Below are 20,167 nucleotides of genomic sequence, written 5' to 3'. Positions count from 1 at the left end.
CTTTGCAGAGTATAGTCTTTCTCCTGGATTGGTGTTATAGCTGAGGACCTCTGATGTGATGTCTAGACTAGGTATGCCAATCTGCTTCTGAATTGAGTAGATGCTTAACTGTGCTAGGTCCTGTTGCTTCTGGACTGGGCAACGACTGTTGTAAAGGACCAGGCAGGAAGCTTTGTCACTGGTCTCTTCCAAGGAAGTGTCATCTCTAAAGGATAAGTTGACCTGTCAGTCTCTTGGACTTGTTCTTTGATAGGCAGCTGAAGTATTTTCCAGTTTTAACCATTGGTTGGGCTAAGGGGTACTATACTCTCTTCAGCTTTCATGCTACAAAGCTCTTTCAGCTACAGAAATGACTCTTACCTTAGGTTTGTCAGGAGCTTCTTTCTTTGTGTTCCTCAGAGGCTCTGCTTGGAGGTTGTTTGACACCTTTAGGTAGGAAACATCTCCCTCTTTCTTGTTCAAAAGCCCCTTTCCTCCACCAATCACTTTGTGTTCCCTTGGAGTAATCTGTCTGGTGTTACTTCCTTTTCTGTTTTGGAAATTTTATGTAGATCAGTGACTAGGCACAAAGATATGGGTACAGTATAGACTTTCACAAACAGTGTGAAATTCCTTCTTCTTTATGCCAGTGGACTTATTGTTTATGGCATTTTTTACCCATTTCTAGGTTTTAGCCTTTCTAATCTTGATCCTAAAATTCTGTACCATTCTTTTATATTTCTCTTTGTTAAGTACTCCTATTTCTGTTTTTGATCTATGACCTTTAAAAATCTGAGCTCAGGGTTAAGCTCCCCATACAATAATCTAAACAAATCTTGTCCAACAAGACATAAAGATAAAATGAAAAATAATTTTTCCTTCAAGGAAAGTATATTCTATCAATGAGATATAAAATGCAAAAAAGATGAACATATGCATTATAATTTGAGCAGGAGGAAGAAGAGATTACCAATAATGAAGAAAATCAGGAAAAGCCTATAGAGAAGGCTAAAGAGCTGAACTCTGAAGGAATTTATATAGTCTTAGAAATAGAGATAAGGAAGAAATGTATTCAGGGATTAACAATAGTCTTTTTGAAGGCATGGAGGTAGCAAAATGGGTAAATAGCAAATATGCTAATTCATCTGGCATGTAAAATACATAAAGAGAAGTAATGTGAAATAAATTTGGGAAAGATGAAGATTTCCATCATTCACACTTGTTCATGAGTCTAGGTTGATGTATTGCTTCTAGGGATATTTGCATCCTAATTCCTACTTCTGAGTGTGAAATGAAAGATAATGGAAGCTGTTTACTTCAAAACTTGAGTGGATCTATGATCTTATCCATGTTGGGTATTCTCTGCATTAGGACATATTTTCCCACCTTGAGCAATTCTTATCCTTAGCTTCTCAAAGATCCTCCACTATTCATTGCAGTTCTTCTCTACATCAGGGGTTCTATCTTGGGCTATTTGGATGTCCAAGAAGACTGGTCCATAGATTTCAGTGAACTTGGGAAAAATTACATTTTTATTTCAATATCATTGGTTTCTTTCATAATCTTATGCATTTTATTATATTCATCTAAAGATCTTATTTTGAGAAGGGGTTCATAGGCTTTTTTACACCACTCAAGTGGTTCTTTGACACAAGAAAGGTTACAACTTCTGCATTAGATTTTTTTGAATTTTCTGGATACCAGTGCACTATTTGGCTGATTATTACCATATAACCAGTCCATCTCCTTTTATAATTATGTATTTTTGAGTGACATCTTTATTATTACAATTGATAATCATTAAAAATATGCAACAACTTACTTTTGCCTTCCATATATTTTTCCTTAGCCCTTTGGTCACTTACAATTTGTTACTTCTATGATATTGGTAGAATATCACTGGAAGAACATTTGTGCTTTTAAAAAAATTTTTTATATGCTGACAAGCAGATTAAGATTGTTAAAAATACTGCTCAATTTTTCCAAATGTAACACAATCTACTCTCTTATTCCTTTTCAATTCTGGCCTGTTTCATATAAGCATGGCCTATGTAAGATATACAAAATGATAATAAGAAGTAAAAGGCCTGACCTCCCAACTGCTTGCTATAATTTGAGCAAAAGTTATTTTTCATTGTTTTTAGTGTATCTTACATGACTTGTTAGACTGATTTCTTTTGAATAATGATGGCTCTCATTAAGGTCAGTAATGCCAGAGAACTAGATGTTACCTACCATTTCACTATACCACTATAGACAGGAGCTTTTAGAGGACCTCATTATCTCCAGGAAATCTTTTTTTGTTTGACTTGAAACCTATGAAAAATTTTTCTCATGACAATGATGAAAACTTTTGATGGGTTTATCTTTCATGCCTTGCTTAGTGTTAATAATCAAGGGTCTCTGGACATAGGTTGCATTTATTTTTAATTAATATTTTATTTGTTTTCCAATTATATACAATAGTAATTTCTACCTATCATTTTTTGTAAGTTTTTGAATTTTACAGTTTTTCCCCCACCCTCCCTTCCCTTTCCCCATCCCCCCACAGAAGGCAGTCTGATAATCTTTACATCTTTTCCATGCTATACATGGAAAAAGGCAGTGTGATAATCTTTACATTTTTTCCATGCTATACATGATTGAAATTGAATGTGTTGAGAGAGAAATCATATCCTTGAGGAGAAAATATAATATTAAAGATAGCAAAATTATGTAGTATATAGATACTTTTTTTAAAAAAATTGAAGGTAATAGACTTTGGTCTTTGTTTAAACTCCACAATTCTTTCTCTGGATACAGATAGTATTCTCCATCATAAGTACTCTAAAATTGTCCCTGATTATTGCATTGATGGATTATTGCAAGTCACCCCATGTTGCTGTTAGGGTGTACAATGTTCTTCTGGTTCTGCTCATCTTGCTCAGCATCAGTTCATGCAAGTCTTTCCAGGCTTCTCTGAATTCCCATCTCTCTTGGTTTCTAATAGAATAATAGTGTTCCATAACATACATATACCACAATTTGTTCAGTCATTCCTCAATTGATGGAAATTCACTTGATTTCTAATTCTTTGCCACCACAAACAGAGCTGTTATGAATATTTCTGTACAAGTGATGTTTTTACCCTTTTTCATGATCTCTTCAGGGTATAGACTCAGTAGTGGTATTGCTGGATCAAAGGGTATGCACATTTTTATTGCCCTTTGGGCATAATTCCAGATAGCTCTCCAGAGAGGTTGGATGAGTTCACAGCTCCACCAACAATGTATTAGTATCCCAGATTTCCCACATCCCTTCCAACATTTAACATTGTCCTTTCTGGTCATATTGGCCAATCTGATAGGTGTGAGGTGGTATCTCAGAAATGCTTTAATTTGCATTTCTCTAATAAGTAATGATTTGGAGCAATTTTTCATATGACTATGGATTGCTTTGGTTTTCTTATCTGTAAATTGCCTTTGCATATTCTTTGACCATTTGTCAATTGGGGACTAGCTTGCTTTTTTTTTATAAATTTGACTCAGTTCTCTATATTAGAAATGAGTCCTTTGTCAGAAATACTAGCTGTAAAAATTGTCTCCCGATTTACTACATTTCTTTTAATTTTTTTTAGGATTTTTTTTGCAAGGCAATGGGGTTAAAGTGACTTGGCCAAGGCCATACAGCTAGGTAATTAAGTGTCTGAGACCACATTTGAACTCAGGTACTCCTGACTCCAGAGCCAGTGCTCTATCCACTGTGCCACCTAGCCACCGACTAAATTTCTTTTGATCTTGGTTACAGTGGGTTTGTTTGTGCAATGTAATCAAAATTATCTAATTTGTTTTTAATGGTGTTTTCTCTCTTCCTTGGTCATAAACTGCTTCCCTTTCCATAGATCTGACAGGTAAACTATTACTTGATCTCCTAGTTTGCTTATAATATTGTCTTTTATGTCTAAATCCTGTACCCATTTAGTTCTTATCTTGGTATAGGATATGAGACGTTGGTCTAACCCAAGTTTCTGCCATATTAACTTCCGATTTTCCCAACAATTTTTATTGAAGAGAGATTTCTTATCTCAGAAGTTGGACTTTTTGGATTTATCAAACAGCAGATTATTATAATCATTTCCTACTGTCTCTTTTGCACTTAATCTATTCCACTGATCCACCACTCTATTTTTTCTCCAATACCAGACAGTTTTGATTATTAATGCTTTATAATATATTTTAGATCTGATAAGGCTAAGCCACCTTCTTTTGTACTTTTTTCATTAAATCCTGGATATTCTTGAATTTTTGTTTCTCCAAATGAATTTATTTACTCTTTTCTTCTAGCTCATTAAAGTAATTTTTAAATAAGTAGTTTAATTTAGGTAGAATTGTCATTTTTCTTATTCTAGCTTGGTCTATTCACGAGCAGTTGATATTCATTCATTCATTCATTTATTTATTTATTTTTCTTCAGTTATTTAAATCTGATTTTATTTGTGTGAAAAGTGTTTTATATTTGTTTTCATAGAGTTTCTGAGTCTGCCTTGGCAGGTAGACTCCCAGATATTTTATATTGTCTAAAGTTATGTTAAATGGAATTTCCCTTTCTAGCTCTTGTTGCTGTATCTTATTAGTAATATATAGAAATGCTAAAGATTTATGTAAGTTTATTTTATATCCTGCAACTTTGCTAAAGTTGCTAATTGTTTCTATTTGTTTTTAGATGATTTTTTTAGGATTCTTTAGGTATACCATCATGTCATCTGCAAAAAGTGAATTTTTTCTTCCTTCCCAATTCTAATTCCTTCAATTTCTTTTCCTTTTCCTGTTTCAGAAGCTAGTATTTCTAATACAATATTGAATAATAGTGGTGATAACGGTCATCCTTATTTCACCTCTGATCTTATTGGGAAAGCCTCTAGCTTTATTGCATACAATACTTTTTGATGGTTTCAGATAGATACTGCTTATCATTCTAAAGAACAATCCATTTATTCCAATGTTTTCTAGTATTTTTAGTAGGAATAGATGCTGTATTTTATCAAAGGCTTTTTCAACATCTATTGAGATAATCATATGATTTCTGTTAGGTTTGTTAATGATATATTCAATTATACTAACAAGTAAACTAACCATAGGTTTCATTTATTAAGGAAAGTTGTATAGACTGAACATATACCTAAGATTTTCCTATTTGGAAGAGAGCCTTTTAAACTTGCATTTTGTTCTACTTAGCCAGGTGCCTTTTTGATGGTACTTAAAAATCAATAAAAAACATAGGGCTATTTCATTTGCTATACATTTCATCCAATTATGTGATTGTAAAGTTGTGATGTTATATAAAAATGTTTTTTTAGGGATCTTTTTTAAGGATTGTTTTTAGGGATCTAGCCAATGAGCTTCATATGATCCTAAGATCTCAGTTCTAGAACTAGGAAGAACTTCAGAAGTCATTTAATCTAACTCTTACTGATAAGCAAACTGAAATACCCAAGATACCCAAGGGGCAGTGCCATAAATGATCCCTAAGAAATTATAATTTGTCCTTGCCAAATGGGACATTTTTCAAGCCCTTTTTAGAGATTTGACTCCTAAAGATAGGCAGGGATTAAGTATATAAATTAGATATTAGAAGATTAAGATTTTGTCCAAGTAGTTCATCAAACCACAAGTCAATATGTTTTATGGAAGACATAGGATGTCAATAGAACCATGATGGACACATTAAAGAATTCAAAAGACTTTCCAGGTGGTGCAGTAGATAGAATGCTGGTCCTGGAGTCAAGAAGACTCATCTTCCTAAGTTCAAATATGACCTCAGACATTTACTAATTGGACAAATCACTTGATCCTGCTTGCCTCAGTTTCCTCATTTGTAAAATGAGCTGGAGAAGAAAATGGCAAAGTACTCCAGCGTCTTTGGCAAGAAAATCACCAAATGGGGTCAAAAAGAGTCAGATACAATTGAACAATAACTGAGTAACAGGGTTTGCAAAATGCATTACATATATCTCATTTTCACGAGTATCTGGGAAATGGATGTTATTGTTTTTATTATGATTATTATTATTATTATTCCAATTTACAGATAAGGAAACTGAGATGAGTGGTAAAGTGACTTGGCCATAGAACCAGTAAATAAGTGATGCAGGATTTGAGCTCAGGTCTTCCTGATTCAAAGTCTAGCATTCTATGTATCATGTCACCCAGCTGCCTCAAGACCTGATTCTATCCATTTGCATTCTGTTGAACCTTAATTCTGAAAGGTCATCTTCCATTATTTCCCCCAGTAAATATGGATTAGATTGTGGCTTTGCTTCTAAGTCATGTCAGTAAAAATGGGAACCAATCACAGCTAGACTAAGGTAGACTAAAACCAATTTTTCTTGAACTTCAAGAGCCCAGCATCACCTTCAAGTTATACTGAAGCATTAAAAAGGGGCTTTATTAGAGATGTAGCCTCTATAGTTAGTCTAATCATTTTTTTGCTTCTAATTCCTGGACTGAGTTTTTAGATATTTGTTGGATTATTTGCTGGTCATTCTTTTGGAGATGACCTGTAAATTTATTGCTATTTTCTTTTCATTGGAGACATTAGAGTATAGTAGAATGAGTTTAACTTTTGAAGTTAGAGGACCTCAGTGTAAATCCTGACTTGGGACCTTACAAATATCTATCATCATGGACAAGTTAGTTAACCTCTCTTAGCCTCAGCTCCTCAAGGAACTGGAATGGTTGACCTTTAAAGTCAATTCCAACCCTTCTGTGATCCTATAAAGATTTTTCAATAATAAAAGTGACATAGTCTTAGTAAGTAGAAAGCATAAAATTTATGTCCATTTTAAAATCAAAGAAACTGAGACTCAGAAAGGTAAAGGTATATATTACATGTTAGTATCTGAAGTCTGAATTCAGACCTCAAATCTAAATTCAGAGCTCTTTCTCCTCTATTAAAGCTCTGTTTGATAAGTTTGTTATGTAGACAAGAAAATAGCCCAGAGTTGTTTGTGCCCTTAATCTTTTTGTTAATTAATAAATTAATAAATTTTGAATTTTTCAATTTTTCCCCTAATCTTGCTTCCCTCCCTCCACCCCTTCCACAGAAGACAGTCTGTTAGTCTTTACATTGTTTCCATGGTATGCATTGATCCCAGTTGAATGTGATGAGATAGAAAAATCATATCCTTAAGGAAGAAAAATAAAGTATAAGAGATAGCAAAATTACATAATAAGATAATAATTTTTTTAAATTAAAGGTAATAGTCTTTGGTCTTTTTCAAGCTCCACAATTCTTTCTCTGGAGACAGAGAACTCCATTACAGATAACCTAAAATTGTGTCTGATTGTTATGTTGATGGAATGAGCAAGTCCATTAAGATTGATTATCAGGGGTGGCTAGGTGGTACAGTAGATAAAGCACCGGCCCTGGAGTCAGGAGTACCTGGGTTCAAATCCGGTTTCAGACACTTGATAATTACCTAGCTGTGTGGCCTTGGGCAAGCCACTTAACCCCATTTGCCTGGCAAAACCTAAAAAAAAGATTGCTTATCACTCCCCAAGTTGCTTTTAGGGTATACAATGTTCTTCTAGTTCTGCTCATCTCATTCAGTATCAGTTCATGCAAATCCTTCCAGGCTTCCCTGAATTCCCATCCCTCCTGGTTTCTAATAGAACAGTAGCATTCCATCACATACATATGCCACAGTTTATTAAGCCATTCCCCAATTGATGCATATTCACTCGATTTCCAATGTGCCCCTAATCTTGATGTGTAATATTTCCTGAATTCCGATCCAACATTTTCTGGCACCTCCTTTGGTAAATGCTTTCACCAGGCCCACCTAGAATAGAATGGTTGGCCATATTAGGCTTTCTAGGATGTTTTTTTTTTTGACGTTTGGAGTGTTCCTCAACCTGCCAACGTCAGTTGGGGAACTGGTGATAAACTAGTGCATTGATATGCTCAGACTCATGCAGAGAACTGAAGAGGGACCATATATATAATTTATGAAGAATTCATTTGCTGAACATAAATCAGTTTTCTGAAATCTCAAGTCCTAATGCCCTCTTTTCAGCTATAAACAGTTTTCAAGTATGTCAGCAAGAGCCTTCTTATTCCCACCTCATTCCCCAGCCCAGACTTTTGTTTAGATTTGTTTCTATAATAAGGAACAGGATTCTTACAAGGGGACAGTGAAAGTATGTAGAGATAGTGATTGTTTTTTCCAAATTTGCCATTATGATTGCATTGTTTCTCTTTCAATTTGGATTGTCCTTTGTTGGTAATGGTATATGTGTATTAAGTAATTATTTGAAGTGAGACTTTATATGTATAGCATATAAAGGATTACAGCTCAGAAAGACTTAAGCACTCTCATATATGCCATGGCTAATCATGACTTTAGGAGATTGATAGACTAGAAGAATAGAATGTGACATAGATATTCATACATGACCAATGTGTAAATATGTTTTATTTGACTATATTTTTGTCACAAGGAAGATGAGTTGTCACAGAGGAGTTTGAGTATACTGATAGTGAGGCAGGAGAAAATGAGAAAGAAAAAGCACCAATGAAACATTTAAAAATAAGAGGGCAGAAAGAAATTCAGAAGAAGACCTCAGCAGAATAGTTTTGTTACTGTTGTATTAGATTATAATATACATTTAAAAAGTCCCAAACTTAATATAGTAGCTCACATGTTCTATTTTGTTTATTGGAATGTTCATATTTGTCAAGTCCATAATAAGGAAAAGAAAATTAAAAACAAATAACAATTTTATGTATTCCTAGACCAGATGATAGGATCATGTGTTTTAGAGAAGGAAGAGTTTTTTGGAGAATTGATCAATAGTCTAACTCCTATTTTACAGAGGAGTTTTGGTTCCCATTTAGCCTAGAAGGACAGAAGATCAGGTTGAGAACTTGAATCATGGCAGAAATGCTCTAAGCAGTGCTGGCTGGAGGCAAAGATTCAACAATCTGAAATTCAATGTTCCAGACCCTGGTTTTTGCTCAGCTGTGTCTGTTCTAAGCCCTGCTGTGTGGGTGGGTGTTCACACACACATGTGAGATGGGTAATGATCAGGGACTCCGGTTGGTATAAACAGGGTTTGGTATTTTTAGAAATAAGCTATGGAGACTGTCATTTGTGTTTATCAGTACCCATTGAGATAAAAGTCAGGGAGGTGGCTCCGCAAAAAATGCTTGGGTAAACATCTAGTTGTGACACAGTACAGCCCAAGATATATATCCTTTTGAGGGAAATTGGTGGGTGAGGGGTCTGCTTAGATCATTTTGCTTTGACTAGTTTCAGGGTTTCTGACTTTCATCTTTCAAGATCATCAGAATTATCCTGGCCTTGTCAAGTCTTCTCCAGCATAACAAAGGGCCTTTCCTTGTTTCCCACAACCCCCACAGCCCCCACAACCCCACCTGCCTAATATGGTCTCCTAATTCCCTGACTAATTTAGGGCAGAAACTCTGGCTCAATATCTTGGTATCTTGATTTCACTTCTTGAATGTTACATCTGCTTCATTTTCTTGATTTGAATGTATTCCAAGAGAATTCAGTAAATAAAGCCGTTAGCACAGGAGCAGCAGCAATGCTAATGTGGAATAAGTCCATCTTTGGGACAAACCACTTTTTTAACATAGTATTATTTTTTACTCCTTAAGCAAAACAGTTTTTTAAATGGAAGAAAAGAAAAACAATGATTGCATTTCCAACAGGTCTTCTTCAATAGTTTATTATTTCATTGCCCCTAATATGCTTTCATTCTTTCTACTAAGTATGCTTTTTTCCCCTTCTTTATCATCTCTCTCTCAGCACAAGTCCTTCTGGGTTCTTACTATTTTTTTAGGTTTTTGCAAGGCAAATGGGGTTAAGTGGTTTGCCCAAGGCCACACAGCTAGGTAATTATTAAGCCTCTGAAGTCGGATTTGAACTCAGGTACTCCTGACTTCAAGGCCAGTGCCCTATCCACTGAATCACCTAGCCTCCCCCTGGGTTCTTAACTATTGCTTCTTTCTTTGGAGGGGTTTAGTGAACAGCAGTGGGGTACTCAACAAGGCTACTTGTGAACCCTATTCTGCTCAGGTTCTGACTTTCCTGCATCTTGTAAATGTCTTCCTCTATGTGTGGACAGCACCAGGTTCTGCTCTTCTATTTCACTAGAAAAGAAACTGAAGGATGTGATGGAGGTAAAAAAATTCAGAAGGTCTGTATTTGACTGCTGTCTCTGGGATGTCTTAGCTGGGCGATTGTCAGTTCTGTTCTTAATTATAGGTAATTATCAAGTGTCTGGGACCGGATTTGAACCCAGGTACTCCTGACTCCAGGGCCAGTCCTTTATCCATTGCGCCACCTAGCCGCCACTCCCAATGACATCTTTAAATTTTTTTTTTTAATTTTTGCAAGGCAATGCTTGCCCAAGGTTACACAACTAATCAAGTATTAAGTGTCTGAGATGGTATTTGCACTCAGGTCCTCCTGATTCCAGGGGCCAGTGCTCCATTCACTGAGCCACCTAACTGCCACCCAATGACATCTTAACCTTGTTTGGGCCATATTTGTTTGGGCTAGCAGCCTGATGGTGATGAGTTTGAAACCTCTGCTTTAAATAACAAATTCTAATACTAATACAATAACCAAGGTCATACTAGTAGAAGTTTATAAATGTAGTAGGTGGATGAAAAGGTGAGATTTCCTTACTTTGAAGAGACTCAGAATTGACTATGTGCTCAGTGGCAAATTTATTATAGTAAAACTCTTTGGCTAGCAAATTTCCTGTGGTAGTCTGAGAGACTGGCTAATTCAGTCTAAATCAAAACACCAGAAACTACCTATCATCCACTGAAACTCTGGTTTCAGGTCAATAGTTCCTTTAAGTGATTTGGTAAAAATCACACTGTTAACACATTTCAGAGGTGTATGTGTGTGGGGGGGGGGGGGAGGGAGGGAGAGAGAGAGAGAGAGAGAGAGAGAGAGAGAGAGAGAGAGAGAGAGAGATTCAGAATAACACTAAATATATTGAATATTAGCTGTAATATGGACACATATTGTATAATTGAGAAGTCATTTTTGGAAGTTGATTGTTGATGGTTCTCCTTTTACACATTCAAACACATGCAGCACAACACCAGAGAAGGTTCGATCTATGGTAGGTCTATCATTGTAATACTTTCTTTCATGCCTCATTACTCTACTGAATTTTTGTATTTTATTGTTCTGAGGAAAGAAGTATCTGAGCAAAAGACCTCTGGATTGCTAGAGAGGGAGTTTTTCATTAGAGGACTCCCTTCCTTTCTGGGAAAATGCCTTCTTGCTTTCTTGGAACAATATGACCTTGATGCTATATTAGAGTCATAGCTGGGCATTTTTTTAGGCATAAAAACAGTCAATTGGGAGAGTAGAGTGGTGGTGATAGTGCAAAGGGCAGTAATGGGAAGAGATGGAACAGCCTGGATCATACCCTGAGAGACTGGCCACGGGAAGAAATGCAAACCCCCTTGATTGTTGGTTCCCTGAGGAAAAAGTGCCTGTTTACCTTGTTTTCCTTTTAGCACTTCTCTGTACATATCTAAATGATATTAGGACTTTGCTTCTCCTTTCTTACTTCTTTTGCATCCTATTCTACAGTGCTTGTCTGCTTCTTCCCCATACAGTGTGCAACTTGTATATTCTTCATTTATTAGCTCCATTTCTGTATAATATTCAAACCACATCAACAACACTTTGGTTGTTAGGAAATAAATGACAACTGAAGTATTTGGAGCATATGCCCCTTTTAGTCACTATCCACACTTTCTTTTGTCAATCACTCAATCAATCAATGTGCCTGGTTCTGGGAATATACATATAAAAGTAAAATGTTCCCTGCCCTGTAGGAACTTACATTCTATTAAGGTACTACATTATATATAGGTATATAAAAATTAATACATGGTAATTTTTTGTGGGGAAGAATAGACATAAGTTGGTTTTGAGAGTGAAGAATCAAGAAAGGTTTCATGTTGTAAGTAGTGTTTGAGAAAAGTCTTGGGAAAAAACTAGGCAAGATGTGGAGGGGAAGATATGGAATATTCACGATGTGCCCATGTAAAGACATCAAGATGAGAGATGAAGTATTTTGTATGAGGAACAATAAGAAAGCCAAATTGGTCAGATCTTGGAATACATGGAGAGTAATATGCAAGAATGCTGATAAACCCCTAGTTGGGGCTAGGTTTTGAAGAGCCTTCAGTGAGAACAGACATTCATGAGGACATAAGGAACCATTAGGGTTTAGTGAGTAGGGGACTGATGTCATCAGGTTTATCTTTAGGAAAATACCCTTGTCAGCTCTGTGAAAGTTGGTGTGTAAGGGGGAGAAATGGAAGTAAGGAGACCAATTAGAAGGCTATTGCATTTGTCCAGGGGAAAGGTGATGAAGTCCTGAACTAGGGGGAATGGAGAGAAGAGGACAAGTGTTTGAGATGCTATGGAGGTAGAAACAACATGATTTGGTAACTGATTGGATTTATGAATGAGGTTGAAGGAGGATTTGAAGGTGACACCATGGCTATGAATTTGGATGACTAGAAGGATGGGGGTAACTTCTGGATAGAAAAATTTGGATAAGTGGCAGGTTTAGGGGGAAAGATAAATTCTGTTTTGTACATGGTAAGCTTGAGATGCTTTTGAGATATATAGATCAAAATGTTCAATAGGCACTTGGTGACACAGGACTGTAGCTCAAGACAGAGACAGAGTTGAATAAGTAATACTGAAACCCACCTGCATAGCTCTGATAATAAAATACACAATACCTAATGAAAAAGCAAAATGAGAATGTAGAGAAAAAAGAGAAGAGGGTTTAGGGTAAATCATTGGAGTACACTTAAAATTAGAAGGTAAGGTTTCGAAAGGAGCCTGAGAGCAGTTTAGTTAAGGAGAACATGAAGTAAGAGGGATCAGTGTCATGAAAACCTTCTCATGAGAGGTTGAGACTGTCAATAGTGTCAAATGCTGATGAGATATCAAGAAGGATGAAACAGAAAAAGGACCTTTAGATTTGGCAATTAAGAAATCATTGAGGATTTTGCAGTGAACTATTTTGTTTGCTCTGTGATTCCACTTTGGGGACCTTGACCCATCCCTATTCCAATGTCTTGCTTTATTTTGAACTGGAGGACTGGAGGAGATGAGTAAATGAAAGAAAGCCTGAGGTTTTGCTAAGCTACTTGGACTGCTGCTTTTAGTAGTTAACTTTTATATAATGCTTTAGCAGGGATGTGCTGAAACCAGCTTCTAGTCAATTGTTAAGTTTTCAGTGTAGGCATTTACATGTTGGAAATCAGCAAAAATCACGGCTTGATTTATTGTTTTATTGATTGCCTAGACTCGAGGAAAGTAATGGAGAAAATGTAATAATGCAGTTTAAACTTAAAAATGTGGCATACAAAATTTTTTTGGAAAACTAGTTACTAAACATTTAAGTACACTACTAGTTTTAAGTTTTACAAAGCGTGTTCCATATTTTAAAGGACAGTTAGGAGCTGTAATGGATGGAGGGCAGGACCCAGAGTCAGGACAGCTCATCTTTCTGAGTTCAAATGTGACCTCAGACTTACATCTGTGTGTTCCTGGGCAAGTCACAACCCTATTTGCCTCAGGTTTCTCATCTGTAAAATGAGGTGAAAAAGGAAATGGCAAATCACTCTAGTATTTCTACCAAGAACAACTGAACAACAACAAATTCCATATATTTTGTCATTTGATTTTCACAACCATTGTGAGATTTTAGATACTGTTGCTATTGTATTTACAAAAATGGAAAGTGAGGTTATGAAAGTAGTTAAGAGACTTGCCTCTGGTCAAGCAATCTCAGCTTGGATTTGAATTGGGTTCTTTCAGACTTCAAGTATACCACCATCTCCATTCCATTGTAAATACTAGAGCTGAGGTGTAATGGGATTAAAAAAAATCTGATTTTCAGCTAGTCTCTATTTTATTTTCTCTCACCTCAGCATAGATAGACATATTAATCCAACCCAATGAATATCTGAGAAGAAAAAAGTCTTTGTCCATGTTTGTCTAGACCACATTTGGACTGATTTAACTGACTGTGTGGGAAGTATGGATTTGTGTTTAGAAGACTCTGGCTTCAATCCTGGGTGAGCTGGGCAAGTCTTTTTGAGTCTAGTTTCTTCATCTGAAAATAAAATACTTGGATCAGGTAACCAGGGAGGTCCCTTCCAGTTCTAAATTTTATGAACCAATCAACTCACTGAAACTGGGTGTGACTTTCTATTGTGATTACTAAATGATTTACTTGTTCAATTGAATTGTTGGTTAAATATGGGTATTAATCTTTGAGAATGGCTTCTCTTTACCTACTCCCATCCTTTGGTGCATATTTCATAGACTTGAAACCAAACTAAAATTTAGGGACTTTTGTGATTTGAATTGCTTGTTATGTATAGTCTTAGTGGAAAGATGAAAGTGAAAACAAAAACTCTCAGTCTGCTGCTAATGGAGGCAACAAGCTTCCCACTTGATCTTGCCTTCTGGAAAAAAGGATCAGCTATAGACCAAGGTATGCTATGCAAGTGACTCCTGTACCCTATGGTTTTCTTGTAGAATTAGAGTATTTGATTTTCCCCAATGGCTTAGGGGATCAAAAGAAGGACAACTTTTAGGTCTTCTTGAGGAGTATAGAGATTAATTAGTGAGTAAGAATTGTGTCTGTTTTAGGTTCTCCACCTTACCTCTTCATATGAAGTACCAGGAATTTATGTTAGTAAATTTTAACTTATGATGAGTGATAGGGCTAATACTGTTGATACTCTGAAGTGGCCAATGGTTAATTAGGTGGCAAAGATAATTGAACCTGGAATCAGAAAGACCTGAATTCAAATCTAGTCTTAGGTGCTTGCTAAGCCCTGGGTGGGCTTAACCTTTTACTGCCTCAGTTTCCTCAACTGTAAAATGTTAATGTTAGCATCTAACTTGATATGGTAGTTGTGAAGATCAAGAGATAACATCTGTAAAATGCTTAGCAGTGTCTGGCACATAGTAGCTGCTTAATAAAGCTTGTACCCTTTTCCCCTTCTGTTAGCTACAAACTCCCACTGTGTTTTTATTTCTAGTCATTTATCATTGTCTCTTGGCTTATGCTGAGCTTGAAGCCAACTAAAACCTCTAAATCTTTTTTTTTCACATGGGTGACTATTGTCTAGTCATATCTATCCTAGTCCTACCCCTGTAATTTTAAAGTTGGTTTAAATTTTTTTTTACCTTACTGTTAAGTTTCATTTTGTTAATCTTGTCCCAGTATCCAGCATATGCCTATTCTTCCCTAATAGTTTGATCTGTCTAAACTTGCCCCTTGCTATGCAGATATTTCTGATCCTTTTCTTGCTTACTACTATGCACTAAATTTTTGTCATCCTGATCTTTAGATCTTCCAATGAAACCTTCTCTTATATAGCTCAACACTCAGTTCTGGTCCCCAGTCCACCCTTCTCTGCCCCAATGCTTATTTGAGTCCCAAGATGAAAGACTGGGTTTAGAGATTTACATTTAAAAACTAAAGGAGTCAAAAATGATGACGTGACCCTTTCTCTTCATTTAATACTTAGCATTCTTCCTAAGCTTTTATAAAGAAAATTTTAATTCAAGGCAAAGGGATTCAATGACTTGCCCAAGGTCACACAGGTAATTATTTGGTGTCTGAGGCTGGACTTGAATTCAGGTCCTCCTGTCTCCTAGGCTGATGCTCTATCAACTTTGCCACTCTCCTTAAATTTTAGATATTGTTTTGGATTCTGTATTTTTAGAAGACTTGTAATAATATCAGGACCCAAGCAAGAATCACAAAATGATTAGAGCTAAGTGGATCTCTCCACTAATTCTGGTATTCAGTCCCTGGGAATGACTGTGACCAGGATGCCTAGGGATGGATGAACCTTCCTTGTTTTGAAACAGATTAGATCAAAGTTCCCATCCTGACCATTTTTAAGACTGAGCTGTGAGTGACCTTTGAATGAGATAGAAAGATGCAGGCTCAAAAAAAAGCTCTTTTTGATGATTGTAGATAATTTTTAAACAAGAAGGGCTTGTTTTACATTTCATCAAAGAATATTTAGGATCATAGATTTAGAACTGTAAAAAAACCTTCGAGGTAATTTTAATCTTATCTTCTTATTTTATAACTGAGGGAAATGAGGCATTAACCTAAGGCCATACAGATATTATGTAACAGAATGGGGATTTGAACCCAGATATTGACTCCAAATTCAGTATTCTTTCCCCTAAACCAGGACAAACTAAATAGAGTAAAGGATTAATAATAGCAATATAGTCTTGATCAGCAAATTTTCCAATACTTCCAGTACTCTAGTATTCTTATATTTGAACTTCTTACCTCTTTGGGACACTCTCACACTTAAAGTATTTGACACTGGATAACATTTTCCAATGACTTCATAGATGCAATGGATATTGTTTAAAGAGCTCTGATGTCCAAATTCCATTACCAGTTTTATGACTGACTCGCTCATTAAAATGACTTTGGGCAAGTCACTTATCTAATTCTATGACAGTATATTTAGGGGAATAGAGATACTAATTGGTTTTTCAGAAGCTAGGTAAGAATCAATGAATATTTCTAGCATTTTTGAATACATAGGTGAGCAATCACTCAGAATGGAAAGTATTCCACATATATTCACTTATTTATCTTGTTCTGCTATTTTAGTCTTTAGACTTTTCTGCTCTTCTAGATATTTCTTATGCACTCAAAGTTCTCTCTGAATACTTTCCATGATACACATAGTATAGACTCCCAGAAGAACAGCTGAAATTCTTGGAAACAAAGTTCAACAAGGCAATATCCAAACAACTCCAGGAATCAATATTATATCACATGAAGGTCACTAAACTAGTGTCAGGAATACAAAGATAAAAATGAAACAATGCCTGTTGTCCAGGACCTTACCTTCTATTCAAAGGATTGCTGTTGTTCGGTCATGTCCAACTCTGTGAGCCTATTTGGGGTTTTGCTGGCAAAGATACTGGAGTAGTTTGTCATTTCCTTCTCCAGCTCATTTACAAATGGGGAAACTGAGGCACATAGGGTTAATTGATTTGCACAGGGTCATCCAGCTATTAATTGTCTGAGGCCAGAGTTGACTTTAGGGAATAGGGTCTTCCTGACATCAAGTCCAATTTTCTTTCTATTGTTCCACCTAATTGCCCCTACTCAGGGGATAGAGCATGTTAAAAAATTCATACATCCATAATTGTTTGAGTAAGATGAGAGAGGGGGCATTTTGAAAGATTTCCTTCAGGAAATGTTAAGCTGAGTCTTGAAGGAGACTAGGGACACGAAAAGAATAAAATGAGAAAGAAGTGCGTTCCAGTCGATGTGAAGGGAAGAAGATGGTAGGTAGTCTGTGGAATTTAGAGAACAGCAAGTAAACCAATTTTACCAGATCATAGAGTTCATGAAGAAGAGCACTACTAAGTCTGGGGAATGTATGCTTGTGGTAGATTCTGTAGGTCTTCAAATGCCAAGTTAAAAATGCTACATTTTATTCTAGGAAGGAATGTGTGTGTGTGTGTGTGTGTGTGTGTGTATACACCTTTTTTGGGGCAGTGCAGTGGGGTTAAGTGACTTACCCAAGGCCACACAGCTAGGTAATTAGTAAGTGTCTGAGGTCAAATTTGAACTCAGGTCCTCCTGACTCCAGGACCTGTGCTCTTTCCACTGAACCACCTAGCTGCCCCCAAGGAGTAGTTTATAGTCCAGCTTTTTGTAAGATTTTTGAGTTTCACATTTTCTGTCTCCCTCCCTTCCCTCTCCCCTCTCCCTGACAGAGAGCAATTTAATATAGGTTATAGAAGTATAACTTACATTAAATATATTTCCATATTAATGATGCTGTGAAAGAAGAATCAGAACAAAAAGAAAAAAAATGAGGGGGGGAAAAACATAAAATAAATTTTCTGAAGTCCAGCTGCTCATGATTTCTTATGGTACTCTATCACATTCATATACCAAAATTTGTTTAGCCATTTTCCAATTGATGGACATCCCCTCAATTTCCAATTCTTTGCTACTACAAAAAGAACTGCTATAAATATTTTTGTACATGTGTGTCTTTTACCCTTTCTTATGTTCTCTTGGGATATAGACCTAGTAGTAGTATTGCTGGATCAAAGAATATGCACAGTTTGGTAGCCCTTTGGATATAGTTCCAAGTTGCTCTCCAGAAAGGTTGGATCGATTCACAACTCCATCTATGATACATTAGTGTCCCTGTTTTCCCAACCCCTCCAACATTGTTTATTTTACTTTTTGTCATATTGGCCAACCTGATGAGTGTGAGTTGGTACCTCAGAATTTGAGAACATTAAATATTTTAAATAATTTTCAAATACGATCCAGTCTTTTTTCCCCTCCTATTCAGTTTTGGGTTGTCTATCCAACTATAGTGTATGTCCGAGTTTATCTTTCTAACTGTCTGCTCTCTCTCTCTCTCTCTCTCTCTCTCTCTCTCTCTCTCTCTCTCTCTCCCCTCTCGTCTGTCTATCTGTCTGTTGTCTCTCTCTCTCTGTCTCTGTCTATCTCTATCATCTATCTAAACTTTAAACTGTACTAAGATTTTTGGGACACTGTGTTTGTCTGTGTCTAGGTATATTAATATAATACATATATACAAACATATATATAGTATAAATATAAATATAAGCATGTCTATGTTTCTATCTATTCTATATCTATAATACATATACACAAGCATATATAGAATGAGATTGTTTTAGTTCTTTATCTGACTATATTATAGTCTAAAGAACAGACATTTTTCATCAAATTGTTTCTTCCTGTATATATAGTTAGAATGAATACAATGGATTCCTTTCATCAGTGAATTTGTGATTTATCAATGCAAAGATTCCCAACAGTAATGCTAATTATGACCCATACATAATGCTTTATTCTCTGTATCTCCCCCCATCTTCTTCTGTAACTCTTCCACAGGGGATCAGTTCAGTCTGCTGAGGGCTTTCTTAATATCATATGTATACCAATGGAACGTATCTCACTGGTCATTGCTGGTTCTCACTATATAACTGGCTCCTATTCTTTTTTAATTATTCAGTCAGTATCTGATAATATCTTTTATGTTGTTTCTCTTGCACAGTATATAGCAACTTATCTTATAGGATCATATGAGGATCAAATAAGATTTGCAAATGGTTTTTCAAGTCTTAAAGTACTATATAAATGTTCATTACCATTACTCCTACTCCTACTCACTACTACTGCTACTGTTGCTGCTACTACTACTACTACCTCTACTACTAGACACCATGCTCCTCTCCATTGTTTTCTGAATAACTTTCTGCAATTTTAATTCTTTAGATAATGTAAAAGATGTCAAACACATAGTCTATATAAATGGTGAAGTCTTCCAGATATTCTCATTTGTAGATGACATTGTGTTGATTGCATCAAGACATGCAAAATTGCCAGGACTTCATGATCACTCAGAAGAATTTGACTTACTAATTTAGCTAGGAAAAAGAAGTAGAGCAAGAATCCTAGTTTATGATATGCAGTTGGATAGACAACCCTCAAAATTTGTCCCTATACCATGGCTTTTGTCTATAGATTCTTTCTCATCTTAAATAGTAACTCTTGAAAAAGTTATAGATATATTTACATGGACTGGTTCCAGCCTGAATGTGTATACAATAAATTTCAATAACTCAATTAAATTCAAATAAATTTCAAATAAATTTCAAATAAATTCAAATAAAATAAAAAATGATTTATTTGAAATTTCAAAATAATTTATTTCTAATAGTCATTTGAATTTTTTCCCTGTGCTCACATATTACCTCTGAGGCCTCTGTTCAGAATGCCTCAGCATAACCTTATTCAGATATAGATCTTTACCTAAATTAATTTATTCCTCTATTTGTTTGACTAATCTCTTCTTTTCCCTCCCCAACCTTACCCTACATATTACTTTTATTTTACTTGTCACGTTTACTTTCCTGCGCAATATTTTCTAGATTTTTTTTGTCACAAGAACCTTCAGATCATCCTCCTCTTGAAGAAGAAGAATAAAGAAAGATATCATGAAGGATGGGCCTTCTTCTTCTTCTTTGCAAGACAATGGGGTTAAGTGACTTGTCCAAGGTCACACAGCTAGG

The 20,167-nt window shown here is 35.8% G+C and overlaps 1 protein-coding gene across 7 annotated transcripts in view; it reads left to right on the top strand.

The window, feature by feature from the left end:
- Positions 1 to 20,167, top strand: part of CACNA1C (calcium voltage-gated channel subunit alpha1 C) — a 970,192-nt gene that overhangs the window by 196,823 nt on the left and 753,202 nt on the right. Inside the window, exon 1 of one of the 7 annotated variants that reach the window (XM_074194967.1) lies at positions 10,973 to 20,166. The exons of the other annotated variants lie outside the window; for them this stretch is intronic. Coding sequence (XP_074051068.1) covers positions 20,100 to 20,166 — 67 coding nt within the window. The 5' untranslated portion in view covers positions 10,973 to 20,099. Of the gene's footprint in view, positions 1 to 10,972; position 20,167 lie in introns of those variants that run through there. 7 annotated transcript variants of the gene reach the window in all.

This window comes from Macrotis lagotis, chromosome 7 (assembly GCF_037893015.1).
Source record: "Macrotis lagotis isolate mMagLag1 chromosome 7, bilby.v1.9.chrom.fasta, whole genome shotgun sequence".
NCBI lineage: Eukaryota > Metazoa > Chordata > Mammalia > Peramelemorphia > Peramelidae > Macrotis > Macrotis lagotis.
Note: the sequence above shows the minus strand (reverse complement) of the source record. Positions and strands in the feature narration are given on the sequence as shown.